At 62.9% G+C, this 17,512-nt stretch overlaps 1 protein-coding gene across 3 annotated transcripts in view; it reads left to right on the top strand.

Moving 5' to 3' along the window:
• The first annotated feature begins 2,487 nt into the window (after positions 1–2,487).
• LOC111149602 (two pore segment channel 2) overlaps positions 2,488–17,512 on the top strand; it is a 27,129-nt gene continuing 12,104 nt past the window's right edge. Inside the window, exons 1-11 of one of the 3 annotated variants that reach the window (XM_022506745.1) lie at positions 2,488–2,602; positions 5,793–5,857; positions 6,559–6,635; positions 7,022–7,199; positions 8,510–8,626; positions 12,608–12,714; positions 13,264–13,336; positions 14,545–14,647; positions 15,603–15,668; positions 16,295–16,359; positions 16,842–16,942. In XM_022506745.1, coding sequence (XP_022362453.1) covers positions 2,506–2,602; positions 5,793–5,857; positions 6,559–6,635; positions 7,022–7,199; positions 8,510–8,626; positions 12,608–12,714; positions 13,264–13,336; positions 14,545–14,647; positions 15,603–15,668; positions 16,295–16,359; positions 16,842–16,942 — 1,049 coding nt within the window. In that variant the 5' untranslated portion in view covers positions 2,488–2,505. Of the gene's footprint in view, positions 2,603–5,792; positions 5,858–6,558; positions 6,636–7,021; positions 7,200–8,509; positions 8,627–12,607; positions 12,715–13,263; positions 13,337–14,544; positions 14,648–15,602; positions 15,669–16,294; positions 16,360–16,841; positions 16,943–17,512 lie in introns of those variants that run through there. The other 2 variants (XM_022506746.1, XM_022506747.1) reach the window with 2 other exon arrangements.

Genomic DNA, 17,512 nt, shown 5'->3' with positions numbered 1-17,512 from the left:
CCCCCCGCCCCCCGCCTTCATCCACCAGCGAGGGGCAGTGACAGCTGTCTTGGCTCACAGGATGGACATGAGGACAGATAATTGTGGTGTGAGAGATGACCTTATGGGCACAGGAATTAATGTTAAAGCCTTGTCACCTATCACAGCAGGCATCCTTAATTTTAGAGAGAGAGAGGGAGCGTGAGAGTGAGGGGAGGGACAGAGGGAGAGGGAGAGGGAGAGGGAGAGAATCTCCAAGCAGACTCTGCGCTGAGCCAGAGCCCAACTTGGGGCTTGCTCCCAGGTCCTCAAGACCACAACCCCAGCTGAAGTCAAGAGTCAGTCACTTAACTGAGTGAGACAGCCAGGCACCCCCGCAGGCACCCATCTAAGATGACCCCCACAGAGCCCCTCCCCTTGAAGGTGGGCTGACCCTGGTGACTCGCATCTCACCAGTGAACACAGCAAGGGTGAAGGGACTGGGCTAGACGGGATCTGACTTCTACCTTGTTTGTCCTCTCTCTCTTTCTGGCTTTTCTCTCTTGCCTGCTCTGATGAAGCTGGCTACCCTGGCATGAGCTGCCCTAGGGAGAGGACCATGTGGCAGGGAACCAAGGCTCTTGGTCCAACAGCTCCCGAGGAACTGAATGCAGCCAACAGCCACTGACTGAGCCTCAAGCCTCAAGATGGGCGCAGCCCTGACGGACCCCTCAACTGCAGCCTGCGGGAGACTCAGTCTTGGAGGTCCCTGGCCAAGCTGCATTCAGGTTCCAGTCTAAGAAAAAGTGAGAGGTCACTGATGTTCTTTTAAACCAAGAAGTTTGGGGATTATTTGTTACGCAGCAGTAGATAACCAACACACGTATTTATTTTAAAGGGCTTAGAAAAAAAGCATAAGTGGCACATCGTTTGGGTTTGCAGACATTTATTGATTGATTGTAATAAAATTCAGGAAATGAGTAAATTTTAATCAACTGGAAGAAAACTTAAGATAAATAAAAGAGTAAAAATAATAGATAAAAGGGTGAATGGAGGGGGATGGACAATGACCAAATTTTGATAAGAATTAAGATATTGATGGGACAATAATTTCAAGTCCTTTGTTCCTTTCCCACCTAAGGAGGATGTAATCTTTTTCTTAAAAAAATTTTTATTTTAAATAAAGATTTTATTTATTTGCCAGAGAGAGCAAGTGAGCGCACAAGCTCAAGCAAAGGGAGAGGCAGGGAGAAGGAGTAGCAGGCTCCCCGCTAAGCAAGGAGCCCGATGTGGGACTAGATCCCAGGACCCAGAGATCATGACCTGAGCTGAAGGCAGACACTTAACCGACTGAGCCATCGATCAGCTTTCTTACTGATTTTTAAGAGCTCTGTGGGAGGTGGAATTTTGGTTCCTGGTACCTTCAACCTCCCAGCATCCTCCCAGCATCGCACGGGTGGTTAAGGTAGGGTAGCTGGCAAAAGGGATTTGCAGATGTAACCAAAGTTACTAATCAGCTGATCTTAAAATAAGAGTATCCTGGGTAATCCAGTGCATCCAGTATACTCACAGGAGCCTTCACAGGGAAAGAGATGTGGCGGAGGGAGGAGCTGGACAGGTTGGAAGCATCGGGCTGCCTTTTGAAGAGTCTCACTGGAGGCTTGAGAGAGGTTCATTGCGCCCTTGCTGGCTTTGATGACGGAAGGGGCCATGAGGGAAGGAATGTGGTGGTCTCCAGGAGCTGAGAATGACCCCTGGTCGACATCCAGCAAGAAACAGGGACCGCAGCCCTAGCCAGCCCATGAGTGAGCCTGGCCCTGACAACTTGACTTTGGCCTTGTGAGGCCCCGATGTGAGGACCCAATCTAGCCGCTGGACTTCTGACCCCCGGGACTGAGAGATGATACGTGGAGGGTGTTTTTGATAAATTTGCAGTAATGTGTTACTGCAGCAATGGAAAACAGCTGTTTATGTGCTAATGTTGGAAACATTTCACGTATATGTTGCAAATATCTTTTTTTCAAGTGTGTCAGTTGTCTTTTTAAACCTTACCCTTAATTATATTGAATCTTACATAGTTCATTACCAGAGGGTAAACTCAAGTTCCATTTTTGGGGGATGTCCTTTGGTCGTGACCCCCCTATACCTAGTGCTTACAAGCAAAACACAGATTCCTGGGCTCTGTCCGGAGTTTCTGATTGAGCAGGGCGGGGAGGGCCCAGGAATCTGCCTTTCTAACGGGTGCCCAGGAGCTGCTGACGCGGGTCTTCGAGCAGGCGTTCCTCCCAGCCCCACCCAGTCCTTAGAACCCCTCCCTGCGGGTACGAAGCTGAGTCCCACCCCTTGGGAGGCAGGGCCCGGGGGAGCCCCGCCTCCGCGCGGACCCTCTGTTCTTACTGGCTGGTAGAGAAGGGGCATTCCCTAACGTCACAGCGCCGTCAGCTCCTCCTCCCGACCTCCAGGGGCGGGGCCTCCACGCCTGCGCAGTGGAGCTCGCGCTCGGCACCCGGCACTCCCCGCAGGGTTCGAGCGGCGCGCGGCGGTTCCATGGCGGACCCCCGAGCGGAGTCGGAGCCCCTTCTGAGCCGGGCCCGGGGTGACGGCGGCCGCGACTGCCCTGCGGGCTCAGCCTCTTGCCGCCCTGGTGAGCGGCTGCCTGGAAAGGGGAGCGGGGCGCGGGGGTGGCGCACGGGGTCCTGTCGGCTCCGCGCCGTTCGCCGTCGCCACTGCGGTCGCGCCCCACGGGCCAGGGTCCGAGCGGGCGCGGGGAGCGAGGGCAGCCGTGCTCCGGAGGACGGGGGCTGCGTCCTGCGGAGTAGCGGGCGCCCGGGCCGGCCACGCGCCGCAGGGTCGCGCCCTGCCTCCAACCAGCCGGCCGGAGATGCGTCGCCTAGCCGGCCGGCCGCCCTCCCGCAGCCCCGTGCAGCCCCCTCGATGAACCGTGGGTGGACCCAGGCCTCGCTGATCGCCTTGGGGGCCCCTAGGAGGCAGCACTTCCGTTTTCTTCCCGGTTATGATGGAAACTGAGGCACAGAGCGGGGCGTTCCCCTGCCCCAGCAAGGTCACACAGCCGGGAAGTGGCTGGGCTGGGGTTCGAGCCTCCTGGGGGTTGACTGGGGAGATGTTTCGGTCTCCTCTCTCAGTCTCGGTGCTGGACTGTCCCCAGAGGCTGGTCCCCCTTCAGCTTGGGGTTCGTGGGTGGGGGCAGGCCTCCCCAGCCCAGCCCAGGGCAGCTTCCTCCCTTTGCCCTCTGCAGCTCCCTCTTGCCCTTCCTGTTTACCAGCCGAGCTGCTGAATCCCGGGGCGAGGCGGGCCGCCGGCGGGAGGGAGGAGTCCATCTGTCTCCCGCAGAAGTCCAGCGTTGGGTGCTGGGTTAGGGATGGAAGGGCCTCAGCCTCATTTTGCTGAGGAGAAAAGCAAGGCTCAGAGCGTCTCTGGGACCTGTCCAAGGTCAGCGCTGGGCTGCCCTGGGGCTGCTGCTGGTGTCATGCTGGGTGTTCCTTCCAGATGCACTTTCCTTTTCTGGCTTTTGTGCTTTCTCTGTCCTGGAGGGGCCCGTAGTGTGGGGGCCGGGAATGGCTGGCCTGCCCTCACCTCCCACGGGGGCTCTTAGGTGGGGCTCTGTGCACCCGGTGTTCGAGCCCTGCAGTCGGATTCTCCTCCTGATGGTTCGGGGCACTGTGCTGCTCGGTGCCTCGCAGGCCCTGCAGGCAGGTCCTTCTGACCCAGCCGCTCCTCATCCGCCCCAGGGGACAGTAGCTGTTTCCTCTTCTCATTCCTGGTCGGGGAGTCACCCTCTTTCTGGTCATGGAAAAGTCAGAGGACGAGGGAGCGCCACACTGGAAGGGGCTTCTGGAGTAAAAGCATCGGGAGCTGCAGCGGCCCATGCAGTCTGCACAGCCATCCGGTTGTGTCTGACCTGTGAGGGGGAACTGAGGCACAGAGGGGAGGCGGCCTGCCCAGAGTCATCAGGCAGCTCGTCGGGGCTCCAGGCAGGTCGTGCAGGGTGGAGCTTGGAACAGGAAGGAGGGGGGGGCTCGGGGCAGAGAGACTGGCCCTGGGCTGCTGGGAGACACAGTGTTTGAACCCCTGTTGTCCTCCGCTGTCTTCGGCAGATGTTCTGCCCTGACGCTCTGACCTGGTGTGCCCGCTGATCGCCGCTTAGGGGAAGTAGTCCTCCTGGTAGGGCCAACAGCCTCAGCCAGGGCTTGGAGTCTTGGGAGAACTTGGCCTTGGCAAGGGCTTGGAGGGCTTAGGGTGAGGCTTCAGCAGGACGAGCGGTGGGTGGGTGAGGTGGGCGCCGTAGTGCCAGCTGGGGGCAGTGTGGACTTTGTCCAGGAGCACTGGGGACTCGTGGGAAGCTGTGACATGCTCACGACCGAGGGTTTGTGACAAGGTTCCTCTGGCCTGCTGCTGTCAGAGTGTGCGAAACAGGTAGGGAGGCCTTTCTGAGGTTTGGGACCCCGAGGCCCAGGCCAGAGGTCTGGTGTGTGCAGGCAGTTCCCAGGGCGCTTGACACCCCTGGCCGGTTACGGCTTGCCTGGACGTGAGCCCCTTCAGCGGCACCCTGCGTCTGCGCCTAGAGTGAGCACACAGGCTTTTCTTGTCTAAGACGCTTGTATGCTTAGATCTCTCCAGGTGGCGATCTCATCTTCTCATCTGGGGTTTGGGCAACTCCAGGCCCCTTTTGGGCCCTCAGACCACCCTGCCCTGTAGCCTCCCCTCAGGGCGATTCACTCACACCATAAAGAAGCTTTGAGGACACTATGTGCTGACCCCTGCATGGTCCTGGGCTCTGTGGGTACAGCAGGGAGCCGACCAGCGGGCCGTCTGATCCCAGTTCCCGGGATGCTGTCAGGGGAAGCAGGCAGTCCGCATCCTCACAGCCTCCCTGGGAAAACTTACAGGGCTCCTCAGGGTGAGCATGGAGGTTGTACGTGGGGGGAAACTGAGGCATATAGAGGTGGGTGTTCGCTGTGATGGCAGAGCCAGGCTGGAGTCGTGCCTCCTACTTCTGTCCAGGGTCCCCTGTCTCCCTGATTGCCAACCCCCCCCCCCCTGCCAGGAGCCCTGAGGATGGGGGCAGCTGCTTCCCCGGGAGTGGGGGCGGAGTAGACGGTGGCCCGCCGCCTGCCCTGCCTGCCCTGCGTGTGGCTTCGGTAGCTCTGCTCTAGAGGCATGCCTGAAGCTGCTGCTCCCCGTCCCGTGCTGCTGGCGCAGAAAGACCAGAGGTGACAGGAGGGTGTTCAACAGAAGCAGCCCCGCTTCCAATCCCCGCCCTGGGGGCTGCTGGGGGCTGCGTGCCGGCTCCCCCTGACCTCCCCAGGGCCGGGACTGCCTGGGCTGCACCCGCTCTCCTGGACCGCAGGCCATGGGGTTCCTCTGTTGCAGACGGGGCACTTGGCCGTGAGCGGTGGCTGGATCCCAAGGCTGCAAGGACTGACCTAGCAGCCTTTGGCTCCTTGATGGGCTGGGGGTGAGGATGCTGGGATGAGGCTTCAAGCCGCCCAACTTGTCCCAAAGGCCTCTCATAGTCGGGAGCCTGTGGGGGCCCCCGTGGGGCACATCCATCCTCCTGTGCCCTGACACCCCCCAGCTGCTGGGGGGTGAAGACGGCGGGAGGGGGCCACAGTGGCCCGCTCACGGAGCACGCTCTGTGTGCCGGGCCAGGCCTGGGGCCGCGCCTGTGCGGACTTGCTGCAGGGCGAAAGGCATCTCACTGCAGACCCTGGGAAAAGAATGCCTGCAGGTTCTTTCCTCGGTCTCAGTGGTCCCGTAGCAGGCGAGCATCCCGTGGTCCACGTTGTCACCCAGTGTGGCTTCTCTGCCCGCAGGTGCCGCGTCTTGGCGGGACCTCTGCTTTGACCAGGCTGCTGTCTTCATCGAAGATGCGATCCAGGTGGGCGCCACCTGCTCCCAGTGGCTGGGTCTGGGCTGGTCTCCAGGCGTTTGTGGGCACTGGGTGATGGCCGCCCTGCTGATCCCCTCCTTGCTGTCCTGGGGCAGGGGCCTTGGTGGCTGAACCATGTGGTCATCATAGCCATGACAATGGGGCCTTTGGGGACGGGTCGCTTGGAATCCTCCCTAAAGCAGGTGGGCGCTAGGTCCTAGAATCGATCACTTGTTTTGTTGAGTTCCCTCCTGCTGAGAGCCTGGCCTGTGCCTGCCTCTCCCGGGGCCTACGGAAGACGCCCAGGGATGGTCAGACCATGTCCCCTGCTGGAAAGCAACATCCAGGCTCGATTCGGGAAATAGGATATGGAAGGGGCCACGTGGGGGGCTAGGCCGGGGGGGCAGCCTGGAGAGTGACACAGCGGGGGGCCTTGCAGAGCAGAGTGGGGACCCTCACAGGCAGGCAGCGGGTGCAGTTGTACTTTAGGAAGTGGGCGTCCGGGCGGGGCCGTGGGGCTTCGGGTGCCCTGCGGGGTCACAAGACAGCCCTTTGTCCACGTGTGCCACCGAAGTAGATTCTGGCCTGCGGCACGTCTCGCTGCCTGGGGGCCTGTCGTGGGGCCAGTGGGCGCCCAGTCTGTGGCTGGCCATGTGTGTGGCTCCGAGGGGACCCCCGCTCACGCCCCCCCGTGTGATGTTCACTTTCAGTATCGCTCCATTAACCACCGCATGGACGTCAGGTCGATGTGGCTTTACCGGTTGTATTACTCGAACACGTGCCAATGGTGAGAAGGCCCACGCGTGCAGCAGGGCGTTCCCACGGCCTGGCTGGGTGCGGGGAGGCCGGCCTCAGGGTCCACGCGGGTTCCCCCTCCCTGTGGCGGATAAGGAGCCGCTTTCCCCACCTTCTGGGAACGGAGCCCTGCCCGGGGAAAGAGGGGCTCTCCTGGGGGTGAGCTCCAGGCCTGGCCATCGAGCTGTGACCTGAGCACTGGCATGTGACCGCGCGAGAGCGGCCACAGACCGGGAGGTGTGGGCTCTGCCTGTTGAAGCCATGGAGTCTGTCCTTGCTTCCCAGGCATCCCGCCTGCAGATCTAGTTTTTGGCCCAGAGCCCTGCTGGTGCGCGCATTTTAATTAGTTTTTGTTGGTTTTTCTTTTCTTTTTTTCAGGATATTGAGCCTCACCATTTTCTTGATCCTGTTTTTGGCCTTTATCGAGAGCCCTTCCTCGCTCACTAGCACCGCGGACATCCGCTACCGCTCGGCCCCCTGGGATCCACCCTGCGGCCTGACCGAGGGCGTCGAGGTGCTCTGCCTGCTGGTCTTTGTGGCCGACGTCTCTGTGAAGGTGAGGTGGGCGCCGTCAGGGGCCAAAGCCCAGGGGCCAGCGCCCTCCGGGCCGGTCCACTGCTTTCCTGATTCATTTACCCTCCTGGAGACAGCTGCCTTTTTCTCCGACTGCACTTTGACCCCCTGAGCAGAGGCCTGGGTGGGTGGAGAGTTCTGGTCATTGAAACAGAGGCTCTGTCTGCTTCCGCCTTCTCCAGACCAGACTGAGTCTGGGCTCTGCCTGTCGGGTGCATGACCTTGTGGGACCTCCGGGGGTGGCCGAGGGTCTGGCGGTGCCCTTGTGAGGAGAGACCCCAGTAGAACAAGGCAGGGCCAGTGGTCTCTCTCTTGCCCAGCCTCCCACCCCCAAGAGAAGAGGAACACGGGAGGAGGCGGGCGTGGGGCGGAAAGGGGCCTGTTGCCACGTGGTGTGTGTCTGACTCTAGATTCTGTCTGACCCGAGTCCTTTCAGAAGCTGGGGTGGGCCTGGCCTCGCTCATTTGAGGTTCTGAGCCGTGTCAAAAGTTGAGAGCCCTAATGGTTTCCCTGTGAGAGGAGAGGGGCCGAGAGGCCAGGTTTGGCCGCGGGTCTCGTGCTGCCTTTATCAGACAACTCTGGGGCTGGGCCCCCGGGACACCGCTGGCCACACAGTGCTTCGGGCTGTCCCCAGAGTCCGGGGTGCCTTTGCCCGGCTCCTGCTGGGCTGTCCTGCAGCTGACGCTGAGGCCGTGGGCAGCTTTGCATGGTTTCTTCAGCTTGTGATGTGTTGAGGGGGTTTGGGTTTTTTTTTTTTTTTTTTTTTTTAAAGATTTTATTATTTATTTGACAGAGAGAGAGATCTCAAGTAGGCAGAGAGGCAGGCAGAGAGAGAGAGGAAGGGAAGCAGGCTCCCTGCTGAGCAGAGAGCCCGATGTGGGGCTCGATCCCAGAACCCCGGGACCACGACCTGAGCTGAAGGCAGAGGCTTTAACCCACCGAGCCACCCAGGCGCCCCACCAGAATGGTTCTTTTCCAGAGTGGCTCTTGGGCATAAGCTAAGCTGACGGCTGGGATGGGCAGGACGGCTCGGCCCCCGTTACTGACGTGGAAGCGGGCAGGCGTGGTTAAGTGCTGAGCCCAGGATCACTGGCTGTCCGAGGTCACCGGCAGGCCGGGCGGGGAGCTCAGGTTCTTGCTCCCCAGGTCACATGGAGGCCACACCGGCCGCCGAAGCGCCCCTGCTCTGGCTGCCCCGGCCTCACCTGTGTGCGCCGACAGGCTGGGGCTGGCTGCGGGGCTGGTGGCTGCGGGGCTGCCTGCTCGCCCGCTCACCCCCTGCCCCTCTTGCAGAGCTACCTGGTTGGGTGGGCCCAGTTCCGGATGAACCCCTGGCTGCTGGCCTACCTCGCGGTGCTGGTCGTGTCTCTCACGGACTGGATCGTGTCGCTGAGTCTGCTTTGCCAGGAGGTAGGTGGTGCGGTGGCTCGGAGCGGGGAGGGGGGGGAGCTCTGGGCGGCCTGCCCCCTGTCCAGCTCTGCCCGCCCTCCTAGCCCTCCAGTCAGCCATCGGGCCATGGGGCCGTGTCCCATCTTGCAGAAGGAGGCACTGAGGCCTGGGGAGGGCACAAGGACCCCTGATTCCTGCCTTGCCCTTTTCCAGCCCAGTTCGTCCAACGGCTGGATCCCCGCCGTCCCCGGGGCCTTGCCCTGGCCATGTGCCCAAACCTCTGGGGGTGCTGCTGTGGGAGAGTCCATGTTAGCCGAGTGTCCCGTCCTGCCCCCCACCCAGATGCACTGCCCGGTTACCGGATAGGACAGCAGCGGGGAGACTTGGTGTGGGGACACCCGTGTCCATCAGGAACAGTTGGGCACACGAGCCCGTCAGGTGCTTTAGCCAAGAGAATTTGTATAGAAGCTTAAACAGGCGTTGAGTAACCGACAGAGCAGAACGGGGGTGGGGCGGAAGCTGCAGGAAGCTCAGGGGAGGGGCCCCCAGAAGTGGGGCCCCGCCCTCCAGGCCCTGGAGGGGGGCAGAGCACCCAGACCCTTCCAGAGACTGCAGGAAAGGGAGGCTGGCAGCCCCCCGCGTGGGCACTGCCCTAGGGCCAACAAGGAGACAGAGAGCAGTCGTGTATTTTCCTCTGGTCTCCCAGCCTCTCCCTAGTGCCCTCACTGGCAGGAGGGAGCGGGCTGCCGAAGGGGAGCAGAGCTGCTGGCAGGGTGGCCGGCTCGGTGCCCGCCTCCCACTTCCTCGCAGGAAAGAGCTGCACGAACATGTGCAAACCCGTGTCTGTGCAACAGGTAGGGAGGCCGCGCACAGCCCCTCGGGCTTGTGTTGTTGCTGGTGTGGCCCTTCTGGGTTCCTCCTGCTCAGGCTCCCCGTGCCCTTGGCCGCAGCTGGCTCCCTGCTCCTGTGGCTTCTTCCCCTCGAAAAGGGACCCAGACCTTCATTCCTGGCCAGTCTGTGTCTTCAGGGGTCCTGTTTTTGGAGTCCCGGAGTTTTCTGATAGTCTTTCTCCTGGCTGTGCCTCAGGAGCCCCGACCCAGACCTCCCTGCACCTCTGTGCTGCAGCACTGTCCTCGGCAGTGGGAGTGGTGTTCCCCCCGCCACCGGCATCCCACCCTACTTTTCCTGACTCTTAACGGCATGTCTGTCCACGGGGTGGCCATTTCCAGAGCAGCAGGGCCTTGGACTGTGACTGGGGAGTGGAGGATGGCCGTTCTGTTTTGTCCTGGTGCTCGGAGCCTCTGGTGCACGTCCTGGGGCCACCGGGCGCTGCTTCCCAGGGCTGGTGTCCCTGAGCCCGCCTCGTGCCATCGAACCCTTCGGGGTGGGGCGGTGTAAGCCGTGGAGTGCCGTGGGCTGGTCTGAAGCCGCATGGCCCCTGAGACTCAGATAGTGGTCCTGGGGCGCTCCCAGGCAGGGCCCTAACCCACATGCCTGGCTGTCCAGTGAGGACAGATCAGCGCCCTGCCCAGGGAAGGGGCCCATTGCAGTCACCTGCCCTGCTGCCGCGGCCACATTGGGGTGGGTGAGCGGAGCTGGGCTCTGCTTCTAGAGGGCAGGCCATCTGTGGTGGCCTTCGGGGCAAAGGCTCGGACATTACAGGACATGTCGCTCTGTCTTGTGGGCGTTCCCTCTGTCCGTCCACGCACACACTTCTCAGACCTTTCCCCACTGTTCGGGTCTGTTCTTTCTGTGCCCTGACCACCCTGCGGGAGTTGTTCTCTTTCTCGGTACAGACAGGCTAGACCCTAACCCGCTGAAATGCTTTCCCTTCAGCACCCCCTGTGGCAGTTTTTCCTGATGGAGGCCGTAGCGCCACACACGGTCCACTTCTGGGTGGGTTCAGCACGTCACCCAGAACCGTCCATAGACCAGGTCTTTGTGGCCTTCCCTGTGGCCAGCTGGCCGGTCCTAAGGAACTCACCACGGGCACCAGGCGGGGGAGGGCGCAGAGGGACTAGGGGCCTCCCCCCCGCTCCAGCCTAGTCTCTCTGTTTCTACCTTGTGGCCCGGAGGTCAGATCACGTGGGGTCTACCGGTCACTGGGTAGGCTGTGGTCACGACTCTTTTCTCGTGGGAGGCGAGGCCTCTGCAGGTTTGTTGGCGGGCTGTGACTCTGGGGGCCTCGTCAGGGGCTTCCGGGCCCCGGCCAGCTGCTCATCAGCGTTGAGTCCTGCGGCTGTCCCTCCCCGTCCTTCATAAAGGTCACACGTCCCTGTGTCCATGACCCTGATGTGGCCCCAGCATGGGGAGGGCTCTTGGCAGGAGGGGCGAGCTGCACCCTGGTCTGTGATTACAGGCAAGGGTCCAGGACCCTGGTGCGGGTGCCAGTAGGACCTTCAGCTGCCACTTGGCCTAGGGAGGTGGCCGAGACTCAGGATGTGGTTGCTGAGACGAGGTTCCATCCAGGGGCCGTGAGCGGGTCATGGGTGAGCTGGGGACACTGGTCCCTCAGCCCACGGGTGCACGGGCGCAGGGGGGCAGTGGGCAGAGCCGTGAGTGTCCGTTTACTGATGTTTCCTGGGGCTTTCTGGTCCTGTGCTGAGAGCGGGGCCCCCTTCTGACAATGTGTGTAGCCCAGGGAGGTTGAGTCAGGCCTTGGGCTCCCGTATCCTGTGGACGACCTGGAGGGTCTGCCGTGTGCCCGTGCTGGTGGGACCTCGTTCTCTTGAGAGAGAGCCCTCTAGAATGAGGAAACCCCAGGTACGTCGTGGCATTTGGAGTGCCATGGGTGCCATGCTGGAGGGGGTGGCATTTATGCTGGCCTGGGAGGGACGAGGACAGTCTGCTCGCTGAGCAGAGGGGTGGCCTGAGGGCTGCAGGCAGCAGGACGGCGGGTGGCGCCCCCTGGACGGGCCAGAGTGGGCCTCCAGGCCAGTCGTTCGGCCTTGGGCAGGGAGGGGACACGGTCAGCTGGGCTTCTATGACAAGATGCGCGGTGATTTAACGTGACACTTAAAACCACATGGCCGAGGAGGTGGGGTGATTGCGAGAGAGGTGTTAACGCTTTCATATGAAAGGTACAAATCACCAAAAAAATCACAAAAAGCAAATAACCATATGGCTTGACAAGTTCCCCAAGGCGAGAGGCTAGAGAGGGGAGGAAGGGGCTCTGGGTGTCAGCACTCGGGGGTCAGGTATGGGGGAGCTGGCCTGAGGCGTTGGGCATACCCAGGCCCAGAGGTCTCTGAGGCTGGGGCCAGCGCCCCGGACAAGAGGACCGGCTGGGGCAGGGGTGGGGGCGTGGGGGGCAGGGTCTTAGAATGGGTGGTGTGTTAGCTAGTGGAGGAGGAGGAAGGGACGCCCGAGGGAAGCCCTTAAGAGGGCTGGGGTGTCCTGCAGATAGTGGGGGTGGGAGGGCCCCTCCTTGGTTCTGACAGGAAGAGGGGAAGGAGGACACCGGGGCCTGTGCGCGTGCCCCTGTGTGTGTGTGTGTGTGTGTGTGTGTGTGTGTGTGTGCGCCTGCCTGCGTGCATGTGCGTGGAGGGTGTGTTCGTGCAGGGTATGCCCACGGAGTGTGTTTGTGCTTGTGGAGGGCGTGTGTGTGTGGGTGTACGTGCACGTGTGTGTGTTTGTGGGCGGGGGCTGCAGGGTGCAGAGTGCGGCCTGGTGGCCATGTGTGCGGGAGGGAGCCGGGCTGCAGATGGGAGGGTGGGGCGGGGGAGGAGCCAGGAGCGTGGAGCAGTCCCCCACCCCCACCCCGTGGGACAGACAGCTTTGTAGGGCGGTGTGGAGCCCCCCATGGCGCTGCAGGGCTGATGGGAGCTGGGTGGCCCGTTGGCAGGGGTAGGGGGAGGCTGCGGAGTGGGAGTTGGGGAGCATGGAGGTGGGGGGCTGGGGCCTGGAGCGGCTGGCCGGGAGGGGTCCGAGTGGGTCTGGGGGGGCCCCTCGGCAGGTCCAGTCTCAGGCCTGGGTGCGGAGCTGCTTCCCGCTGTCTTCCAGCGGCTGCGGATCCGCAGGCTCCTGCGGCCGTTCTTCCTGATGCAGAACTCGTCCATGATGAAGAAGACGCTCAAGTGTATCCGGTCGTCGCTGCCGGAGATGGCCAGGTGGGCGCTCCCTGTGCCGCCCTCGGGCGCGCCGGGACTGCGGCCTGGGGCACGACTGGCCCCAGCCTTGGAGGCCAGGGGGTGGGTGTCCGGGGGCCTCCTGGCAGCCCCTCAGTGGTCTGGGAGCCTCTGCCTGACAGCTGCAGGGCCCTGTGGGAGCTCCCAGCCATCCCCGCTGGGGCCGTGACCACCTCTCCCCGTCTCCTCCCATTCCCCCCGCAACCTGCCTCCGTTCTCTGTCCCCTGGCCTCCCTCTGCCTCTGGTCTGCTTCCCCCGGTGGCTCACGTGGCTGGCCCTCGCTGTCCAGCCCAGATGGATGGATGTGGCCGTCCCCTCTGAGAGTCCAGGGGTCCTTGGACCCCCAGATGATGCCCCAAGGGTACTGATGGTCCCTGCTGGGGAAAGCGCTCCCTAAGGACAGGACGGTAGTGAGCGCAGGTCAGGCTCGGGGGCAGGGAGCTCCCTGAGTGCTCGGGCGGCTGTCCCTAGACCCCGTCCCGCTGGGTGCGCGGGGCGTGGTTCCTGTCTGAGTGCCCGCGCCCCCCCAGTGTCCTGCTGCTGCTGGCGCTGCACCTGTACATCTTCACCATGTCTGGGATGCTGCTCTTCACAGGCGAGAAGGTACCGTGTTTCGCTCTGTCCGCGCCGGGAGCCCGGGGCTTGGATGGACGGGTCGGCCCTGTCCTCAGGTAGCTGTTGGGCCTGCAGAGCTGGAGGACCACTTAGTCCGCCTGCTCTAGCCTCGTAACGGGGGTCAGCAGTGGTCCACCTAGACCCCAGGTGTCTCTTCAAATGGCCAGTCTTCATGGGCCTGTCCCCATGGCCTCACAGGCTCAGGGCTGGGTGGCCGGGCTGCTGCTCCCTCTCCTCCCTCCTTCCCTTCCTCCTCTCTCCTCCCCTCTCTGCCCTGTTGCTGACCCAGATTTCTCTACACTCCTGTTAGGTGGAGGCCCCCTCGGACTGGCGCTGGGGGCCACTGGGTGGACTGTGCCACCATCCGCCACACGGCGCCCGTCTCTGCTTCTCTGGCTGCGGGCTTTTGCCCTCCCCCAGATCCCCTTCCCTTCCCACTTCCGCTGCTTCTCGGCCCCCCAGTGGCTTGTTGCCGTGTGGAGGTGTCTGCCGCCTCTCACCCAGGTCCCCCCACGCCGTGCGTCTGTGGTCCAGTGTGTCTTTCCTCACGGCCTGGCTAGGGTCACTGTCGTCCTCGGGGCTGGAGCTGTCCCGCATCTCTGTCCTGGGAGTGTGGCCGAGGGTCAGCCAAGGCCAGTTTCTGTGGAGTTTGTGGCAGTATTCGGGGCTCAGACTGTCCTGTCCGCAAGGGAGGACTGCAGACTGTCCTGAATCTGGGGGAGTTGGAGCTCCCGTGTGTGCGCACATGCGTGTGTGCGTGCTTGCATGTGCCTGTGTCTATAATTATCTTTTGAGTGTGTCTGTGTTTGTGTAATTGTGTGTGCTGTGTGTCTCTCTACCTGGGTGTGTGCTCTGTGTGTGTGTGTGTGTCTGTGTGTGTGCGTGTGTGTGGTCGTGTCATTAACCGGTGTGCCATGTCTCTGTGTGTGCTCCAGCCAGGGTGGCTGAAGGCTTTTCCCCATGGTTCTGAGCAGACCTGCTTCGTGGGCCCGTGGCCTTTGGGTATGCAGCCACATAGTTAGGTCCCCTGAGTTAGGCTCCGTCTGGCCATGAGTGCAGAGTCTGCGGGGAGATGACGGGGAGGTGCAGGTCAGGGGTGTTGACCCCACGGTGGCTGGAGCTCTGCTGGCCACGGGCCGTGGCTGTTGGGAGACAGAGGCCCGACGGCCCGTCACAGCTGCCCCGTTTGCTCTCAGCAGGGCGATGGGCAGGACCGGGAGAGGCTGATCTATTTTCGCAACCTGCCGGAGGCTCTGACCTCCCTCCTGGTGCTGCTGACCACCGCCAACAACCCTGACGGTGTGTGAGGAGGGGGCACGGGGCCCGGGGCTGGGGGGGATGCGGTTAACCCGGAGCCTCGGCATGGGGCTCTGGGAGGCCGGAGCGCATCAGGCTTTTCTGTCGCTGGGTGAAGCGTGGAAAGGAGGACATCGGGTTCTGTCCCTTGCTCATTCCTTGTTTTTCTTTCCCTGTTTGTCTTTTCCCTTCTCCTTCCTGCCTGTTTCCTCTCTCTTCCCTTTTCCTCCCACTTCAGCTCTTTGCTCGCTCTCTCTCTCCTTTCTGCTCTGTTCCCTTCACCTTGTCTTTCCTGACTCCTGTCTCCACGGAGAAGCTGAGAATGAGCGCGGTGACAAATGGTGTGCTTGGCGGGTTCCCTGGTGGCTTCCTCTTTGAGGCCCAGCCACTGTCCCTGTCGCCACTCAGGCGTGGCCGTGGGGTACAGCTCGTCCCTGAGGTGACAGACCCTAGGTATTTGGTGGCTGTGGTGCTCACATTTGGGGCTGCTGCTGGGGCAAGGGCGGTGGCCAGGATGGGGTGCTGCGGGCCTCTGGGGCCTGGCTGTGGCCGCCCTGGCTGGTGACTTTTGTCTTGGGCTGAGGGATGATGCCCCCTTCACGGAGACATTCCCAGGAGGGCAGCCCCCAGCTTCCACGCCCAGGGAGAGCTGTGCGGCGGGACCCTGAGCATTGTCCCCCCATGTCCTGTGAGTCGTAGCAAGTCACCCAAGAGAGAGCTGAGCTTCTGCGTGTGGGGAGTTCCCAGGGAAGCAGGTTTCAGCTTCGTGGAGGGGAGGAGCAGCCTCGGAAAGGAGCGAGGTCCCTGCTGCAGGGGTGTGTGCGCAGAGGTGTGAGGGTTGGCGTTTGGACGGGAGCCAGAGCCCCCCGTCTGTTGAGGGCACGTGGTGGGGCCGTGATGGGGTCAGAGCGGAGGCCGAGCTTGTGAGCATGTTTCTGTTTCTCCATTTTCTTCCCAGTTATGATTCCTGCATATTCCAAGAACCGGGCCTACGCCATCTTTTTCATAGTCTTCACCCTGATAGGTGAGTTCGGACAGATTTGCGGGGGTCACTCGGGACAAGATCCTGTCCCTCGTGGCAAGATCCTGAATGCTCAGGTCTGAGTGTGCCCTCCCGACCCTGTGTCTTCGCCTCAGTGTGTTGTCTCTGACCACGTGACTTCACCTGAGTGTGTCCTCCTGTGACTTCTCTTCGGCTGCCTTCATTGCTGACCTTGCTTTAGTTTGCCTTCTCGACCATGTGACTTAGCTTCCGTGTGTCCTCCCTGACCCTGTGACTTTACCTCAGCCCTCCCTGCTGACCGCCCTTCAGCGCTCTCCCGACCCTGTGACCCTGTGCTCTCTGACCTGTGACTTCTCCTCAGCGTGGCCCACCTCGTGGTTTTCAGTCGTGACCACAGATGGCCTCTGTCCTCGGTGCCCGTGGCTGGGCAGGCCCGATGGCCGCATGTTAATTAAATGGGGACGGGGAGGCCTGCGTGTTGACTGGCGCGCCCCAGGCCCCTGGCAGGAATCGCGGCCTCTCCCTACCCTGGGCCCCTGGGTGTCGCCGCCCCCCCATCTCGCCCTGGGCCCCCGCAGCTGCTGCTCCTTCCAGACTCGCCCCCCCGTCTGTGGTGGTCCCCACTGACTGGCTTTTTCCACTCGAAGGGAGCTTGTTTCTGATGAACCTGCTGACGGCCATCATCTACAATCAGTTCCGGGGCTACCTCATGGTGAGCCGGGCTGCTGTCCCTGCGGCTCTAGGAGGAGCGGCCCCGGAGGCCAGGCGGGCCACGACCAGCGGGGCGGCCCCACAGTGAGGGGTGGCCGGGTGGGGGCCGGGCCCCTGGGGTGCCGGGGTGCGCCGTGGTGTCCGGTGGTGTCCGGCTCCCTTCTGTGGGGGGAGCAGGAGCCGCGTCCCATCCTCCCTCTCCGGGGCCGTGCTGTCGTCACAGCCCCCCAGGGGCCACTTCTCTGCTGCAGCTGCTCCAGGGCAGGTGGCCCCGAGCCCCCCGTGTGGGAGAGCAGGGGTCCCCGGACATGCAGAACAGAAACACATCCTAGCGAGTCCCGTGGGCCGTGAAGAGTCGGGCTGTTCCCCTGGGGCCTGTGGGGGGCGAGGGCTGCTCCCCCAGAGGCGCGGGCACGAGGCAGGGCGGGGGGGGTGCGGCCAGGACAGGCCCAGCCCTGCGGCTCAGAGCCCTTGTCCTCGCAGAAGTCCTTCCAGACCTCGCTGTTCCGGAGGCGGCTGGGAGCGCGGGCCGCCTACGAGGTGCTCTCCTCCGTGACAGCCGAGGGAGAAGCCCACCCCCGAGAGTGAGTGCCGGGGCTCCCGGGCGCCCTGCCTGAGCCGGGGCGGGCGGGGGGCGCTGCTGCTGGGAGGGGCGGCCGGATGCTCCGCTCGGCGTTTCCGGGCAGCGCGTCTGCCGAGCCCCCGCGGGCCGCCGCCTGAAGCGAGCGCTGCCTCGGACTCGCGCGGACGCCGCATCCCTGGCGCTGCAGGGCTCTGTCGCCTCCCGGGTGACTCACTTGGGCTCCCGACCCCTGGAGACTGTGGGCTGCTGAGGGCCGAGGGCCTGCGCCGGTGCGGAACCGGTGGGGCCGGTCAGTGGACGGCGGCCGCCCGCGTGGCCCGTGAGCCGCCCCGGCCTGTCGCTGTCGTGCCCTGCGCCCCTGCTGAGCGCCAGCGCGCTCTCTGGAAGGCGGGGCAGGGTCGCTGGGCGCTGCAGGTGACGGGACGACTGGCGTGTGCGCGGCTGGCCTCGTGCCCTCGTCCGTGCTGCCTGCCGCTGACGTGTGCGCGGCTGGCCTCGTGCCCTCGTCCGTGCTGCCTGCCGCTGACGTGTGCGCGGCTGGCCTCGTGCCCTCGTCCGTGCTGCCTGCCGC

This window comes from Enhydra lutris, unplaced genomic scaffold, assembly GCF_002288905.1.
Source record: "Enhydra lutris kenyoni isolate GAN:26980312 unplaced genomic scaffold, ASM228890v2 scaffoldscaffold22, whole genome shotgun sequence".
Taxonomy (NCBI): Eukaryota; Metazoa; Chordata; class Mammalia; order Carnivora; family Mustelidae; genus Enhydra; species Enhydra lutris.
Note: the sequence above shows the minus strand (reverse complement) of the source record. Positions and strands in the feature narration are given on the sequence as shown.